Source organism: Diadema antillarum, unplaced genomic scaffold (assembly GCF_040938485.1).
Source record: "Diadema antillarum isolate AM-2024a unplaced genomic scaffold, OU_Dant_1.0 seq00001919_RagTag, whole genome shotgun sequence".
NCBI classification, from domain to species: Eukaryota; Metazoa; Echinodermata; class Echinoidea; order Diadematoida; family Diadematidae; genus Diadema; species Diadema antillarum.
Window position 1 is genome coordinate 62,001 of NW_027272582.1, and position 18,109 is coordinate 80,109.

An 18,109-nucleotide genomic window follows, 5' to 3' on the forward strand; every position below is an offset into this window, starting at 1 on the left:
CAGCCTACTACACACACCACCACCACCGGCGTTTGCTCACAGACGACGCTCCGCTCGTCAGCTGTCGCTCCGTAGAGAGTCGCACCGCGCCGCTCCACACTCAGTGCTATCGTGCTATCGTTTCGCCAGCTACCATGAGAACGAGCAACGCACCTTTTGACCAATATATACCACGTATAATATACTAGGCGCTGGTCGTACGTATTGAGTATACACTTTGATACAGTGACGGTGGATTTTTGTGGAGACTGCGACACTACTGCCAAACTTTCGAAAACATCTCAATTCTTGGAAGATAATGGAACTTAAAAGACGGCGGGAATGGCGACGAGTGGCTCTTCTCTAGCCTTTTCGCTGAGATTATGCCTTCTTGTGATTCTATCGATTTCTTTCGCGTCAGGTGAGTGATGTAGCGGTGATTTTGGAACACGACTTTGTCAGAGGAGTTTGACGAAGTTTTCATAATAGGTTGGGTGTTCGGAGTTTGGCACACGGGAACTCACTGGCTTGAGACTAGAAAGTGTCGTACGCTCCTACCGATCTTGACGTAGTATAGACCACAATGGTTATTGAATAGATCTATATTTTCTATCTCCCTGTGATTAGTGGAGCTGAGATCTTATCAAAGAATTTAACGCCACGTAATATTTGATGTCCTCCATAGCAGTCTACAACTTTCCCAATATATTATTTCCACGGTTTATCACAAAGATTTAAGATATGATAATGAATATTGTTGAGAATCTTTGCAAGTCCCCAAACTGATTTCGCTTACGCTCGTCCAGAGCGCATCATACTGCACGGCGGACCGCGGACCGTGGAGATTGCGATGCTCCTTCTTTATAATCTTCATAATAAAGTACCGGGTAGTTGTCTTTGTAGAACATCTAGTACCCGTATTGAATAGGTTTGGAGCTCTTTAATGTTGGTCGACAAAATTTATGTCATTTCTGGAAATTTCTGGGGCTGATAATGATTCTTCAGTGGTAATACTTCCTTCGTCAAGTTTTAGTTTTACTTGCTGCTGTGTGAATTTTCCATTTATTGATGTTGCATTGAAACAAAGAAATCTGAATTGTAACAAAATACAGACACGGTACCGGTAGATATTCTATTTTTAATCAGTATTATGGCCCAGCCGGCATTTATCAATACAGATATTGTCTCCCAATAATATTGAAAATGACAAAACCAACTTGATGTGTTACCGTAATGTCAATTTTACAACAAAAGGGACTACAATCTGGATATCTTGGATGACCACTGGCCTGGCCACTTTCACAAACTTTGAACTTCTTTGCAGTCACCCACTTGAAAATGAATATCATTTTACCTATGAATCATGTACAAATGTAATCAAATCAGCAAAGATGTAAGTACTTATAAGATTTGTTTAGTTGAAAAAATGAAAAAAAAGGAGCATCAATCAATTCAGTTCTTTTGATTTTGATGATTAGATGTTTAATAAACTGAGTATTATAAATGGCAGTTAAAAATGACAGTCTACATAAATATACATGTAGTGTATTAACAGGTAGGAAATATGTATAGAATAACTTCCCTTGATTGGTTGCATCATTCCTTACAGAAACTATCAATGTCATAACATTTTACATGTAGCTCAAGCAGAATCTCAAATATTTCATTGTAAGACCTACATGTAGATCCTTTCAATTCAATTCAATTCAATTTGTTCAATTCCACCGAGAAAACAAAGTACAGAAATTGTAATACCTCGGTATTGGGTGAAGACAAGAAATCAATGATTACACAAACATGACAGATAGCTAAAAAGAGTTAACATAGTACATGAGGTGGAAAAGATCTATAGGAGTCCTGCTAAGAAGCAAAGCTTGTAAATTGCAGAAACTCCTATTTACAGATACAAAACAAAACAACAACAAAAAAAACCCCACCAGATACAAGAAACCTTTATAGAAACCTTTCAAGAAACCTTTATAGTGTAGCTAGAAAATATAGTGTAAGTCGAATTTTGCTGATGTTATACACTGTATCTTAAAAAAGAAAGTCGACATGATGATGTACAATCCTTATTCGTTCAGGTGAGTATTTGGATAGTTAGATGATTTTAAAGAAACCTGGTCAGTTATCTGTATCTGTGAAGTATTCACATATTTCAAGTAGGATTCAAAAGTGACTATTTTTTTCAGTTAAACATACAATGTAAAGCACTTTCATCAGAAGTGGGCCAACAAGAAATGTAAAATAATTGTGATTCAAAATAGAATTGTGAATTGCATATAAGATTGAATTATCTGCACTGTATTTCACTGGAAAAATGTAATCAATTCTTGAAGTGTACAATGTATCATAGATGTCATTGTTTTTATTAATTTTGTTTGATTTAAGTTATTTGAAGTACTATGTGCTGTTTAAAGTGTCCTTTCAAGTTATGAATTCCTGCTATCATTGTATCGCGAACATTTTTATTTCAAACCAAGGAGGTTCAAGTGATTGAGGCACAACAGCCTTGTTTGTTATGATGCCACTGTTGTGCCTCAATCACTTGAACCTGTGATCGTGTGCCAAACTGGTATTGCCCCAAAGATGGGAAGACAATTTGTTCATTTCATTGCACATGTATAATGATTAGTCAATCTCTTACAGGCATAATTTACCATTTGCAGATGAAACAAAAATCCAGCATTAGTGCTTTAAAATAGTTATAAAATGTGAGTTAGGGATAGAAACAGCCAACCTGTAAAAATTTGAATCGGTAAAATCAATGTTAAGTATTGTTAAACATACATACAAAATGTGAACAATAGTTACTACATGTTGTACCTGTATTATAATAAAAGTATTTCCAGACTAAACCGTCTACAGTTACAGTTTATTGAGAAAAATACAGATGCAACTTTTATCTCCATATATTTTAGACTTTATAAAAAAAAATTTATATGATAGGATGCTTTGTGGTACAACAGACCTACACATGCATTAAATGTCATATCTTAGAAAACTTTTAGAATCACTGTTCCCAAAGGTAGTTGTAAACAGGACCTTTAAGGAAGATATCAGCATGTATATAATGTACAAGTATGTATACACGTGTGTGTCTTTCTGATGGTTATTCCTTTTTGCCAAAACTAAAATTGGAATTAGCAGTGAAACCATTTTAGGCAAGCAAACCTACATGATTTCTTGCCTCGTGATAAAAGTATTGTACATCTTGTACCTTTCGGTAAAGTTACTTTAATAATAGAATACTTTATGATTTCTGAATTGTATCTGATGTGTTTCACTTTAAGATCTTTTAATCATGAATCACAGCTAAGATGAAGATGAAAGTGAAAAGAGGACACATCATGTTACAACAGATGATGTATATTTTTAAGCAGAAATACATGTATTTTTTTTTTCTGTGAATCTGTACAGGTTCTCAGTGGTATGAAGGATGTTACTGGTCAAGCATTACATCACCCTCTCTCGGTCAGTATATTGTGAATGAAGATGTAACAGCAACTCCGGCCAGTTGCTGCGCTCACTGCTATAATGATGGGTAAGTGAAACAAAACGTGTACATTATAATATGTACTGTATTAACTGTAAGTCGTGACAACAAAAGTAATGCCTATTATGATCAAATTGGAATGCACTCGCTGTTTGGAATACCAAAGCCATTTTGAATGACCAAAGGCACAACATATACAGTTTGGTTAAAGATGAGTTCTTATGGGGAAGTGTGTATAGTTGTAAAGTGTGTATAGTGACATGCTCTCACTCTGAAATAAGGTTATGTGTATAGAATATTACTTTGTTGCATTGCAATTTCATGGTTTTGAAACAATACCATGATATCCCCCCCCCCCCTCCCAAAGTTACTTGGATTTGTATGAATCTTTTGAGGAAAGTGGAGAGGGAGAGAGAGATAAAGAAAGAAGAAAGTCCCTGAGAGAGTTCAAACAGAGAGCATTAACAACCTTTTCTCTAGGTCTATACTTTTTGTTTTGAGATTTAATCTTGCAATGGACTGGATGAATATAGGGCTAAATGACATTCATTCATTCTTGATCATGTTGAATGCACTATTGATGTCTTAATGACATTGGCCAAAACTATTATGTACTGATTGTGTGTTCGTGGAAGATCAATTGACAAATACTATAATACATGTCAACTTTTTAGAAAGCCTCGTCTGGCATTTGGCACACAAATTTCAGTTGTTTTTATCTTTAATTCCTACACATATTTCAATGCATTATTTTTATTATGGTCCAGAAAATCTGAAGAAAGTGTCACTTTTTTCCCCGGGAATGGATTTTTAGTAGATTCTAAACCTAGTTACTTTTATATGATAATAGTTATTAAGATGAGACAGTGTCACACCAATTTCTATGTTCATAGAAATTCATTTGTACTGTAGGTTGTACAAGTACATGGTTTGAAGAAGCAAACAAAAAGGCCTCTACATTCAGGTGCAATCATAATAATACTGACTGTTCATACATACTGTATTTTACTCTTTATTTGTACTTCATAAGCAGGGTTTGAAATTGGCGATGGTCCGCTGGCCATTGGCCACCCAAAATCATGTCGGACTGTAGCTGAAATCATAAAATTCTGCAGTAACTAGTCCGTCTGGCTAGCCAAAATATTGCTTCAGTGTCAAAATTGATTCTAAGTAGTCCGCCTGGCTAGTTAAAAAAAAGGTTAAGTGCGACCCCTGATAAGAATAAGAGCAAGCGTGTAACAACATGAGTCATGAGTTTTAGAATTGTCGGAGATCCTTGCCTCATCATTCTTGCAAAATTTGCTGTACAATGACACATACATATGTACATATGTAACTACTTGTATAGTACTGTACATTGTAGCTGAGTTCTGTAATGTAAACTGTGAAAACTTGAAATGGAAACTTCATGATACAATGTACATAATACAGTATGTATAAATGATATAATAGAATGATACATTTCTTTTTCCGTGAAAAAAAGAAGACATATAGAGCATAAAAACAGTTTGCAGGGGCCTTTTACTTTTGACTGACAAGCAACTACCCATTCACATTTCTTGCCTAGTGTAACTTTACAATAATGAAAAAAAAAAACCCAGCAAAACTTGTAGTTCAGGCAGATGGATACTGTATAGTGTAGCTCGCCATGACAGCTGTGTTATTCACCTCTCTCTCTTTTTTTTTAAAATTCATTACTGCATTGTTTGGTAATTTGTGGGTCATTGATTCTCTTGGTTTAATTCATTACCATATTTGGATGGATACATTTGTACATAAATACATCAATTCAATGTACATTGTACATTGTATCATCGTATCTTCTATTTAGGAGTGTGCTCCTTAACAGTAACCCTATACACTTTTGTTGTTGTTGTTCTGTATTCAATCTGGTTTTAGCTTTGACTATGCTGCCTTGGGAAACGGCAGCTGCTGGTGTGGGACCTCCACCAGCCCCGGCCTCGAGGCGCCGGAATCAGCATGCAATACAACGTGAGCAATTTGTTTCCTTTCAGCACCGATTTCATGATTTGTATGATTCTCTGTTGTGGAATGTATGCTATGTACAAATGAAAAAGAAGGATATAAGTGAAGAAGATTCTTTCCATTTATATGATTGTCCCTCCATTTTGTCATACATGTATTAATTCTGTTTTCTCCTTGTAGTATAGAGAAAGGAGAGACAGAGATTCAGAAAATAAAGAAGGGAGCAAGAGATAGACAGAAAATACGATAATAAAAATAAAAGGGAGAAGCAGTTTGCAAAGATGTAAATAATTAGTGAAAACATAATCTTCAAATTATTCAGCTTTTTCCATTCTCAGTAATGATTTTTTTTTAAAGTATTTGAAATGGAATTGAAGCTGATTAAAAGAATATCTTCCCTTGTTCAGTGGTACAGGTGTTCCTGAATATACTTGTACACTGTATGTAATGTATAGTGTGTCATTGCTCACATTTTAAACAAAGCATTTTTTTTTTCTTTTGAGATACTGGTTGTGGTTTACTTGTAGTATGGTTGAAAATACTGCATTTTCTGGAATGGCAGGTTTCTCAATAATGTACATCTTGACAGTGTTTTCCAAGATGGTACTTGCATTTATACTGATTCTTTTGGATACTTGATCTGACAAAGTCACATTCCTCATGTCCAGTGAATCATTGAAATAAAGATTTGTCAAGAAGAGAAAAAAAAAGTCACAATGTCCATTCATTATTGCAATGGCAATGTCAAGGTTGTCACTGGAAGCTCCGTCGTGATTTGCTGACATTCAAAATAATTTCCCCCGCTGTTTGTTGTGTGTTTTTTCAGGTGTTTTGTAGAAAGTTCTTATTTGCCATGTGGAGGTGGCATGGAGGCCATGAGTGTGTACTCCACCCTTGGACCATACATTCTGACTGTCAGTCTCAGTAAAGGCTCCACCACTGTTCAGACTGGCACTACATCACTCTTCGATGCCAGAATAGAACTAGCGGGCAGTGTGAACACTTCCACAGGTGAGAACCAATCTTTATACACTCTTTTCACTTGTACTCAACGTACAGTACCTCATCGTTGTGTATTTCTTCACAGTGTATTCAAAACAATGCTTACAACAGATGGTGTTATTTGATTTGTGTATTTTTTAAGGACACCAAAATGCTTTTATAGATGTGTTGGTATGCTGATAAGTACTATAAAAGCTTTCACAAATTTCATGAATCATTGTTGGGCTGTGAATTCAACAACACGCAAAAATATCGCCATGTACAGTAGAGTGGCGTGTACTTACAGTGTACGATAGCCTTCACGTCAAATCACGAAAGCAACATCTCATGAAAATGTTTGAATAGTGACCCTCTCGAAAAATGCAAAAATAACAGCTTTTACAGCACCAGAAAAGTTGAAATTCAAATCCTGATGGTTGTAGTTACAAATGTGTACGTGCTATGCTTGAAACATCGAACACAAGAAGTTCAGTTCAGAGTGAATGTCATGATTTGGGGTATCCAATGGAATTTTGAATTACTTCCTAGTCTCCCAGAGTATTTCCTGAATTTCTTCCTTCATGCCGATCAAGAGTTTATTGTCAGCAGTCTACTGATCATGTGCCAATAAAATCTAATCTGATCTTTATTGAGTACACCCTTTCGGTGCATTCTGATAATGTTCAGAAGTGGTGTTACAAAGTTTATTTTTCCCGTGAGTGTGATTTGAAATAAAGGGAGTTCTGTTGCTTATTTTTCTGAGGTTTCTAAATCCTACATTTTAATGCATCAAGGTAGATTTTACATTATTTTGAATTTTGAGGTTCTGATGCTTCCACAGAAATTTGAGGGCAAGATTTTTTTTTGTTTTTTTTTTAACCTTTTAAAATGCTCTTTCTGGACTGGGTGTTGGGTGTTAACATCCCTTTTTCCTTTTCTTTGACCTGAACTTTAACCATGAAATCGGGATTCGAGCCGTAGTATCTGTCAGCATCTTGTTTACCATCAGCTACAATTCCGCATGTTGCCACAGCAACTCTGCGAGAAAGTGCGATTGTACCATTTAGCCTTGTAAGCCCACAAAGTGTAACGGTGTTGCAAAAGAATACAAGACATCTTTGCTGATGGAATCCATTGGAGTAAATAAATGTACTGCAGGTGTCGTGATGAAATACATTTCGATAAGAGGATAAAAAGTTGCTTTGTTTTGTTTTGTTTTGTGTTTTGAGAGGAAAAGAGAGGGAGAAAGAGAGAGGCAGGTACATATCGGAAGCGGGATAGAAAAGGATGAAAAAGATCATCTAGCATTAGCTGTTCTTAACTTTGTCTGAGCTTTTTTTTCCCCCATTTTTCCCAGAGGAATATGTTGATTTTCTCTTTTGCTTGGATAAGATGAACTTGACAATGGTTGCTTTGTTTAATGTTCAGCCAAGCTTAAATGGCACCTGACACTGATGCGCTCTGTCTGTCTTTCTGTCTGTTTTTAAGTCTGTGTCTGTTCATCTTGTGATTTGGGGGGACTGGAGCAGCTGTCTTTGGTACCGGGATGGTTTTTGGGAATCTGATGAATTTTTCAGTTTTTGTGTAGTGACAAGCTTAACTGGCTTCCCTAAAACTAATGTGTTTCAGACTGTCTGTCTCTGTTATGAGTGAGTGAAACATCTGCTTTGAGTACTCAAATTCTGTGACTTTGAGGGGAGTGTGATCGCTGGTTTCAGAGCTGGGCTCGGCTGGTAAGCCTCGCCTCTCGCCCCCTCGACCCCAAGATGACGGGGGTGTTGGTGGTCTGCACTTCCCAGCAAGAATCCCACAGTTGTCCTCATTTGTACTTTGCCTTCATGTTTTCAGACGCATTGACTTTACCACAAACTCATTGTTTAAATAATTCTGTTGTGATATTTTTCTTTGTTGTTGTTTGTTTTGGGTGTGTTTGTCTTTTAGGGTGCATTATTTAGTCAAATACATATGTAAATTACTGTGCCTTATGCCGTTGAATTCACTGTCCTAGCTTTGCTGTATAATTTACAAAGAGATCCAAAAACTGGATGTACCCACTCACTTTGAGTACATGTAAATGCTGGATGTGACTTGTTCTCAAATAAACTATAATGTCACCACTGTCATTTAGTATTTCTATTTAGTTTTTCTCATTTCATCCCATCAAATTCATAAACATGTATCCATTATCTCATTGGCTTGGGATGACAAGAATAATACAAAGTTCTAGTACATGTGTGTGTGTGTGTGTGTTGCTGCTCTTCAACTGTAGGTCCTATATTGTAATTTTGAATATGAATATCTGGGGCCCGTTTCATAAAACTTGTCATCAGTGACAACTGCCATGTTTCTATGACAAATTTGCTCTCAGCCAATCAGATGCAAGGATTTCAGTAGCTTGTCACATCTATGACAACTTGTCACTGATGACAAGTTTTATGAAACGGGCCCCTGATCTTACAATTTGGGATTGGACTCTGTTTCTTTCTGCAGCAATGTTCAGGGGCATTTCTGGATGGAACATTGTGTAACACTTCTATTTTTTGCTTCAAGTTTTACACGTTGAGTTCATGTTTCAAACTTTGTCACTGGCAATTTGCATTTCAAAAGCAAGGAAACTGTCAAGATATGAGTTTGACTATATTGTGTACGGATTGTATATATGTGTGTGTTTGCTGAGCACATGTTTGACCAAACACTATTGAAGGAGTATGAAAAGTCCTTGAGGATACACTTTTAACAAAGACTAAATATGTTTTAGACTTTTTTTTTCTGATTTGGACTCTTCTTCCCAAAGGATTGGTGGATGATATGCATAATTGACTTTTAAATGTAAATGGGAAATGATTTTTGCTGATGTCACATGTGCGACAGATCATTGCTATTAAAAGCAGGATGCTTTTTGCAGGTTTTAATAGCTATATAGAACAGCATTTAAATTTCATTTGATACATTTTTTAATGTGATATTGCTGATCAAATTTGATAAGGATAATTATTCCCCAATATGTCCTACCTACAAATGTTCATTTTGAATATGGCCTTAAATGCTTTTACACATCTTTGCCAAATAATGCTGAATCTGCTTTCCTTTTAGCATTCATGTGTAAGAATGATCATAATTCTCAGTGATTTCATTCACCCATTTCAGGGCTTGCTCTTGGAATAAATGAGAATGAGGAGCTCCAAGATGCTGTCAATGTGACCTGGTCCATCAATGGGGTAGTGCTTAAGCACACCATGGCAGCCATCACCAACACTTCAGCAGCTGCCAACTTCCTCCACACTTTCAACCAGGTTGGATCTTGGTCTGTAGGTGAGTCTGTGTGTGTGTGTGTGTGTGTGTGTGTGTGTGTGTGTGTGTGTGTGCGTCCACATACTTGTAATCTCATGACAGGTTCACTCACACACGAAAATTACTCCTTTTTTTTTCAATTGTTAAATGCAAAGAAAAAAAATTGTTTTATTTGCCATTGTTCAAACATGACCCCCCCCCCCCCCAAAAAAAAAAAAAAAGTAATCTGGCTGTATTAAAGTGCTTTAAATAAGTCTCTGAACTGTGCATACCTAAACAATGGAAGATATGATTATAGTGTACAGTGCACATACATACGTACACACTTGTACTGTAGGATATGTACACATAGATATGCTCTGACTATGTAGATATACATTCATTAGCAATTTGACAGACAGAGGAAAATGGGACGAGAATGACTTGAAAAGAAGCAAAAATAAAGCTGATGGTATATAGAAATAGAGACAAAAAAAGGGTAGAATTAACAATTGATACCATTTGAATAGATTGATTGAGAGATGCAGTGTAGATACATTGTAGATACATTGTAGATAGAAACGATATACATGAGTAACAATGATGTCATCTATCACAGCAAACTTGCTTCACCACCACTGTTGGTGTAGAAAGAATGTGGTGGATAGAGAAAAAGAGGAATAGAATGATACAAAGGAAAAAAGGAAAAAAGCAGAAGAGAAAGAGAAAAAAGATTGGAACATTTTTAGGTACATGTAGATAGAATAATACATCTATGGAGAAAGAGGGGAGAGCGATCTATAGATGAGTATGTGTCAGAAATGCTTTCAACAAAAAGAAATATTGTGTAAGTATAAATGAACATTCAATAAAGAGAGAGAAGATAGTAAGACAGGCCAAGACTCGATAACTATCAGAAAGATGATATACAACTGTATGAGAGTATGATCTAGATAAAACAGAAACTTATGGACAGAGAGAAAGAAAAGTGTTGTAGTAAACTTGCGTTCCTGTACACTCTGTTGAACGCTAACTGCTTTATACAATGTGTATCAGGGTCTTGTCAATAACATGTTAACACTCCTACACTGTAGGTGATGTTATGCATAGGTACAGTACCCATAGAATGGGTCTAGTATGTCCCCAGAGGTGTGTGGATACTGGTGACAATGCCATCGTCCAAATGTGGCTCAAAAGAAGGATTTCCACCGGTTCAAACATTTGTTCCCCATTCCACCACCCCTTTCTGTAGCCAACTCGTATCTGCCTGCGCAAACATTTCAAGGGTTTCCTTTAAACTCCACCGCAGGGATTTCGCTCCACAGCCAGTGGCAACCGCCTAATTCACTCTTTACATGTACGATGCCTATTCGGTGACAGTGTAGGGATTTGAGATGAAAGGGGCTTTGATTATGTAAGAGTTTTGAGAAGAGATTGGGAATGGAGAAATAGGGGAAAGTGGTGTGAGGGGGGAGGGTAGAGGACAGGGAGTTATTTCTTACGCAAAGTTTGTCTGGGGGGTTTTGCGTTGGTACAATGGACAGTTATGTACCCAGAGCAATGGGAAAGAGAGACTGAACAAATTGTCGTGAAGACTGCCATACACAATGGATGATCAGTAGCAGATTATTTGTCGGGATACCAGCTCAGAATAGGATTAGACACATGCAGGTAGAAATTCGTCAATGTTTCATCACGGGTTGTGCTAAAAATCAAAATGAACACAAAGAAAAGAAGTATCTTGGCAATCAATTGTATGTAGTATGTCATCCGTTTCCAGAGGGAAGAGAGTATATTTTGGAAAGTACATCGGTTGTAGTATGTTTAACAGTTTAACTTGGAAGACAGTAGAATGGTAAGAAGTCGTGAACCCAAAATTTTGTCTCTTTGGCAGTGTTCCTCTGCATTTGGTACAAGTAGGTTTATAGTACAATTGTAGCTCTGCTAAAATGTCATCCCTTTTTAATGTAAAAACTTGTTTTGAAAGTGATGCTCCATGGATATGGATGCAATATTCCTGAAACAAATCCATTGTTTTCATTATTAAATTTGTGTTAATTGTGTTTTAGTATTTGAATTGAATTTTCATGGAGATATTAAATGTGTATGACATTCTTTTAAATAGATTAAACGTATGTTTTTAACTTCAGAAATGTATGGCTCAGGCATCCTTATCAATTAGTACATTAAGCTTGTGCATTTTCACTCTGAATACATACACCCCTAAAGAACAGGAACACTAAAGTTGTATCCATATTTACAAATGCACAGTGTAGATCAAATCATTTATCACAGTAAACCCTCCTTTAAACCACTTGAAAGGAGTGTGAATTTGACAACACACTTCAGGCTCAAATCTGCAGTGTGTTGGTACAATGTAGGTGATCGTATTTGAGGCAGTGGAAGACTTCAAATTTTAACCCGTTGAGGACGAGTCCCGAGTATACTTGGGCAGGTGTCTATGGGAAATGCGTGTTGTAGCAAAATCAGCCCATCCTCAACGGGTTAAAGTATTTAAAGTTGACCACATGACTATCATAAAGCTAGGGAAATGTTGAATATCATCACTGTGTACAGAGTCTGTACACTTCAATGCCTTACAATCCCTCAAATAGTCTCTCCACACACTTGCTGTAGGGCAATACGATGCTTTGTAGTGGTTTTATTGCCATTGTGATATCTTTCTTTATCAATATTTTTATGCTGCTGTACTTGAATGCCATACAGATTTTGTGATAGCATTGTCGTTGTGATTGGAATGTAATGACTGCTTTCAGATTCAGTGTCAGTCTAGAAAAACTTAGAAAGGAATTATTATCATACTGGTATGTATTATTCAGCAATTTTAAAGTTAGGCTAATGCTTTGTACTTTATTTTCGTATTTTATTCTCTTTCTTTTTATGCCTCCGCCACGAAGTGGTGCCGGAGGCATTATGTTTTCGGGTTGTCCGTCCGTCCGTCCGTCCGTCCGCATTCGTTTACGCGATAACTTGAGTAATATTGACTGGAATTTTACCAAACTTGGTCCAAGTATAAAGTATGATGGGGCAATTACTTGATTAGATTTTGGGTGAAATTGGCCAAAGTTCAAAGGTCAAAGGTCAAGGTCAAATCATTAAATTGTATCTGTTTATGCGATGACTCAAGACTGGATTCAGCAAATTTCACCAAACTTTGTCTGAGGATGATGTATGATGGGACAATTACTTGATTAGTTTTTGAGTGAAATTGGACAGAGGTCAAAGGTCAAAAATCAAGGTCAAATCCTAAAATTTATCTGTTTACGTGATAACTCAAAACTGGATGAGGCAGCTTTCACCAAACTTGGTGCAAGGATGATGTATGATGGGGCAATTAGTTGAGTAGATTTTATTGACATTGGCAAGAGGTCAAGGGTCAAAAGGTCAAGGTCAAATGCTAAAAACATTGCTATTTCCCCCATATCCATGCAATGCCCCCAAGGTATTTTCTTGAAACTTAGTGTAGACATGTACTACTGCATAAAGATTCTCCAGAGAGTTTCATGTCATAAGGTCAAAGGTCAAAAGGTCAAAGGTTAGGTGAATATGTCACAATTTCACTTTTCTCGCAAATTGTTCAATGTATCTTCATAGGAACTTGGTACATACGCATGTACTGACTGGCAGGGATTTTCTAGGGAATGTAGGGGTCAATAGTCAGGGTCAAAGGTCAAGGTCAACTCCTCAAAATGTTACTATTTCCCTCATATACTATTATATGCAATGCTTGCATTATTATTTTTAAAACTAAAACTTGATATATAGTATGTATTCCCTAATGGAGATTCTCTGGGAGATTTCCAGCCAGGAGGTCAAAGGTTAAGGGTCAAAGGCCAGGTTTAAATGCAAAAAAAAAATATTTTATACTGTAATTACACTCTTTTCATTCATTCATTCATTTATTTTTCATTTCCAACAAAAACATATAGATATATTACAAAAATTGAATACAGTGCATAAATTTCATCATACAAAGTAAAGGATAAATTTACAGAAAACTTGTAGGTATAGGAAAATGTTGGAAATGGGGAGGAATGCTAAAAAGCTGAGCTTGTAGGCTGCATTCCCCCCACACGTAATACAAGAAATTATATGATCGATAGACTGATAAGCATTGAAAATGGATGAAACAAAGAAACTAAGACAAAAAGACCTATAACCTAACTTATCCGAAACAAAAACCCTGAACAAATCCCTACACTAAGTCGCTGTCATGCCGGAAAAGAGAGGAGAGAAACAAAATAGTATGTGTGTGTGTGTGTGTGTGTGTGTGTGTGTGTGAGTGTGTGTGTGTGTGTATGAGAGAGAGGGGGGGGGGGGAGAAAGCAGCTTAATGCGTGGTGTGAAGATAAGAGACAAAAAAAAAAATAGGACACGAGAGGTAGTGGATGGATGGAGCCGCTTAGCTGTAATTCCAATAGAATATAAGGTTGGATTTTACACTTCTTTGCAACCAATAAAGAATCAACAATTCTTATAACTGTTCAAAATATTTTTCTTCAGATTACTCTTAAAGGAACTTAAACTTGGAGATGTCCTCAAACTGTTAGAAAGGTTGTTCCAATATTTAGGTCCAGCAAATGTAAATATAGATTGTGTAAACATTGTTCTAGTTAAAGGCAGATGGAATTCATCTGAGTGACGAGTTGGATATTTATGGAACGAGCGGTTTCTCGCAAACATGCTTGTGAAGACAGACGGCAACAAATTATTAGAAAGTTTATACATAAATTGGCCAAGACAATAATAATAAATATCAGTTATCTTTAAAATTTTGTTTTCAGAAAATAAAACATCAGTGTGGGCTCTCCAAGAAACATGACAAATTATTCGAAGAGCTTTTTTCTGGAGACGGGACAGTCTGTCGAGATATGATGGATGTGTGTTCCCCCAAGCTATGATGCCATGCCTTTCTTCATACCTTGAAAATTACTCAATGAATAAACTGATAAAAGGGTCGGTCAGAAGTCAAGTAAAAATTCTCAATACCCCAAATACAGGTACTTGTACCTGCACTCTTAGACAATTATAGCAAACCTAGTTCAAGGAAAGTGAACATTCGAGATATTTCTGACAAACCTGTCATTTCAATATTTTGTCAGTTTTGTGAAACTGTCATAACACATTGTGAAGACATTGTACCATACACCTATTGGGAGAATCATGCATTATGGCGGAGGCATCAGTCGCCATAGCGACATTTCTAGTTCTTTTTTTTAAACAAATATCTGCTAAATGAGAACAAATGGCAAAGCTTTCATTCTAGTTTTTGCATGTCTTACAATTTTCAATGTTGCTTTCTATACTAAAAGTTGGTGTTTGAGAAATGACACAATCATGATTTATTTCAATGTTAACACAAGAAAATGACAAAGAAAAGAACTATTAGGATAGCCTATTTTGTATGCAAATGTAATGTCATGTATGTTAATTGTAATAATTTTTATTGAATAATAGATAGCATATTTGTATTGTCTTGATTGTTAATGATTGTTTTTAGATTGAAATGCTTCCCTTTCCCTTTTCAAATGGTAGAAAGATATTGTTAAAACATATTCTTGCCTTGTTTATGGCTGCACCATGCTTGGAACACCTTGCATTCTGTTTGTATCCGTCTGCAGAGGTTACGGTCACCAATGCCGTGTCTCGCGTTCATGTAGCCACCACGCTGCACGTGGTACAGCCCATACCCTCTGACCTCCAGGTCATTCTGCGACCTGGTCAGGGCAACATCCCGTCATGTGTGCCTGAGCACGACAGCCTCTCCTCCAACCTGCCTGTGGTGGCGGTCTTTGTCAACGAGGAGTCCGAGTTTCAGGCCTACCTGTCCATTGGCGTCAACTTGACGTTTGATTGGTGGTTCTCGGAGGACGGGAGTCACGTGACCTCCACTCCCTATTTGGAAAACGAAGAATCTTGTGACGGGAACATGTGTCTCCATTCGCACCAGGTGAGAATTCAGTTTTGATGCAGACGTGTGTGATTCAGTTTAAAATTGAATCAGCTTACAATGAAATACAAGCAAAACGTGCTGCATGAACACAGATTCGTAGAATGGTTGAGATATTTGTGCTTCTAACACTAGGAGACACAAAAGGGTACTTTCTTAAAATATTTGTGAACAACTTCATGCACAATGACACAACACTTTTATCATGACATACCAATGATACTTCAAGAGCAGTGCAAAAGTACTTGTACTGTATACACCATATTTTGCTAATTAAGTCATGGGCACAGGACAACTTTGTGAGTAGGTGAATTTGTGATCAAGGACCACATTGACTGAATGAAAAGTTTGTTTTTCAGTTTTCAAGAGAAAGCTTGACATACTTTCCCATCTTTGATGCTATACAATGCCCTTTTACCATTATATTTCATGACAATTCAGTCAGCATGTGAGATTTGAAAAAATGTAAACATTAAAAAATGTACAATTTTTGATGAAGGTAGAAAACCCCCCAAACAATATTGTGGGCAATTGGTTACCTTCTGAAAACAACATTTCAAAATCTGATGGCGAAACATTGCATGATGCCCACGGAGAACTGTGATAATATACTGGATGCATATGATGCTTGTGTACATGTCAACGTGTATGTCTGTGTGTGGAAGTGTGTCTTAGAGTCTGTAGACAAAAATTTGTTTTCATTGTGGTCGTCCTTCATTTGTCCTTTGTTTGTTGATATTAACGCCATTACCATCAGCAACATGTCACCAGAGTTTTCAGATGGAGGTTTCTAGAGGGTTATAATCCAAACTGCTTCATAAAGTAATCTTGTTGAAATACACCTGTATCTATGACACCACAGCAACATTAAGGTTCCAATTCACAGAGTTATTTACATGTAAATCAAATTCGATGCTTAAAACTATTGGAGAATGAAACCCAAATAATTTGTAGTTTGAAGGAATGCAGCAATATTATTAGAACACATCAGCGAAGTTCTAGGAAAATCAGGCAATCCGTTGAACAGTTGCAAATTTTTAAAGATTTGGTGCCACCATTGCTGGACTGTTAGAGAACAATTCAACAGTTTGTTAGGTCATGCGTGGACAACAAAAGATAATCTGAAATGAGAATGCTTATGACTACAGATTGTACATGTTAAAATTGCTATCCAAAATACTTTTTCCCCCCTTAAAGCTGTGAGACAAGTTGTACTGACTTTAATCTGTGGGAATTTGAGATGCCATCAACTTTCCAATGCTGCAATTGTTTGTAAGGTCGGGAGAGAGAGATTGCACATGTTCATCCATGGGAATTCAAACGATGCCCACCGTCCAATGCCAGAATTTTTATACCCCCGCCAAACGAAGTTTGAAGGGGGTATATAGGAATCAGCGGACGGTCGGGCGGTCGGTCGGGCGGTCGGTCGGGCGGGCGGTCGGGCGGTCGGGCGGTCGGTCCGTTGCAAATCTTGTGTCGCGAACTACTTCCTCAGTTTTCAACCGATTCCCATAAAACTTGGCACAGATGTGTGCCTTGGGTTGTAGATGTGCAAGACGTATTTTTTGACAGTACCCAAAAGTACGTTGCCATGGTAACGGCATATTATGGGCAAAAATGGGTACAAATCTTGCGTCGCGAACTCCTCCCACAGTTTTTGATCAATTTTTATGAAATTAGGTACAGATGTTCATCTGAATATGTTAATGTGCAAGACACATATTTCCGCAGTGGCAAAAAGTGCGTTGCCATGGTAACGGCATGTTATTGGTAAAATATAGGGCAAAATGCTTCAAGGCAAAACTGCTTCATCAGTGTTCTTCCAATTCTCATGGAATTCATATTGAATGTTTGTCTTAGGATATAGGTCAGCATGACACATTTCTTGACAGTGACAAAAAGTATGTTGCCATGGTAACAGCTCACATATTATGAGCCAAAATGATGGAAAATTTTGTGTTGCAAACTACCTCCTCAGTTTTTGCCCAATTTCCATGAAACTTGGTACAGATGTGTGCCTTTGGTTGTAGATGTGCAAGACGCATTTTTCGACAGTACCCGAAAGTACGTTGCCATGGTAACGGCATATTAATGGCAGAAGATCAAGGAAAGATCTTGCGGATTTAACTACTTCCTCAGTTTTTTGACCAAAGCTTATGAAATGTTGTTTTGACCAAAGCTTATGAAATGTTGTTTGGCGGGGGTATAACCAGTCGCTGTAGCGACATTTCTAGTTATATTATTATTTATAATAACAGAAGGTTGTTTTTGGTTTTTTTTCGTCAGATTGAAAGTGTAGATAGGCAAGCAGAGGTACAGGTTGTTGCCAAACAACAATAGCAACACAGGAATATCACAAAGAAAAGCCAGAACAAGGTGAAACAAAGGAGACAACTTTGATCTGGGAAGAAGGGTGGGTGTATAAT

At 37.1% G+C, this 18,109-nt stretch overlaps 1 protein-coding gene across 1 annotated transcript; it reads left to right on the forward strand.

Moving 5' to 3' along the window:
- Positions 1–280: 280 nt before the first annotated feature.
- Positions 281–15,683, forward strand: LOC139713167 (uncharacterized; the record flags this gene model as incomplete). The annotated part of the gene is made up of 6 exons (XM_071624915.1): positions 281–400; positions 3,400–3,523; positions 5,375–5,467; positions 6,288–6,472; positions 9,590–9,754; positions 15,355–15,683. Coding segments are annotated over exons 1-6 (975 nt in total), but the record flags the coding sequence as incomplete, so codon positions are not given.
- Between the last annotated feature and the right edge of the window lie 2,426 nt (positions 15,684–18,109).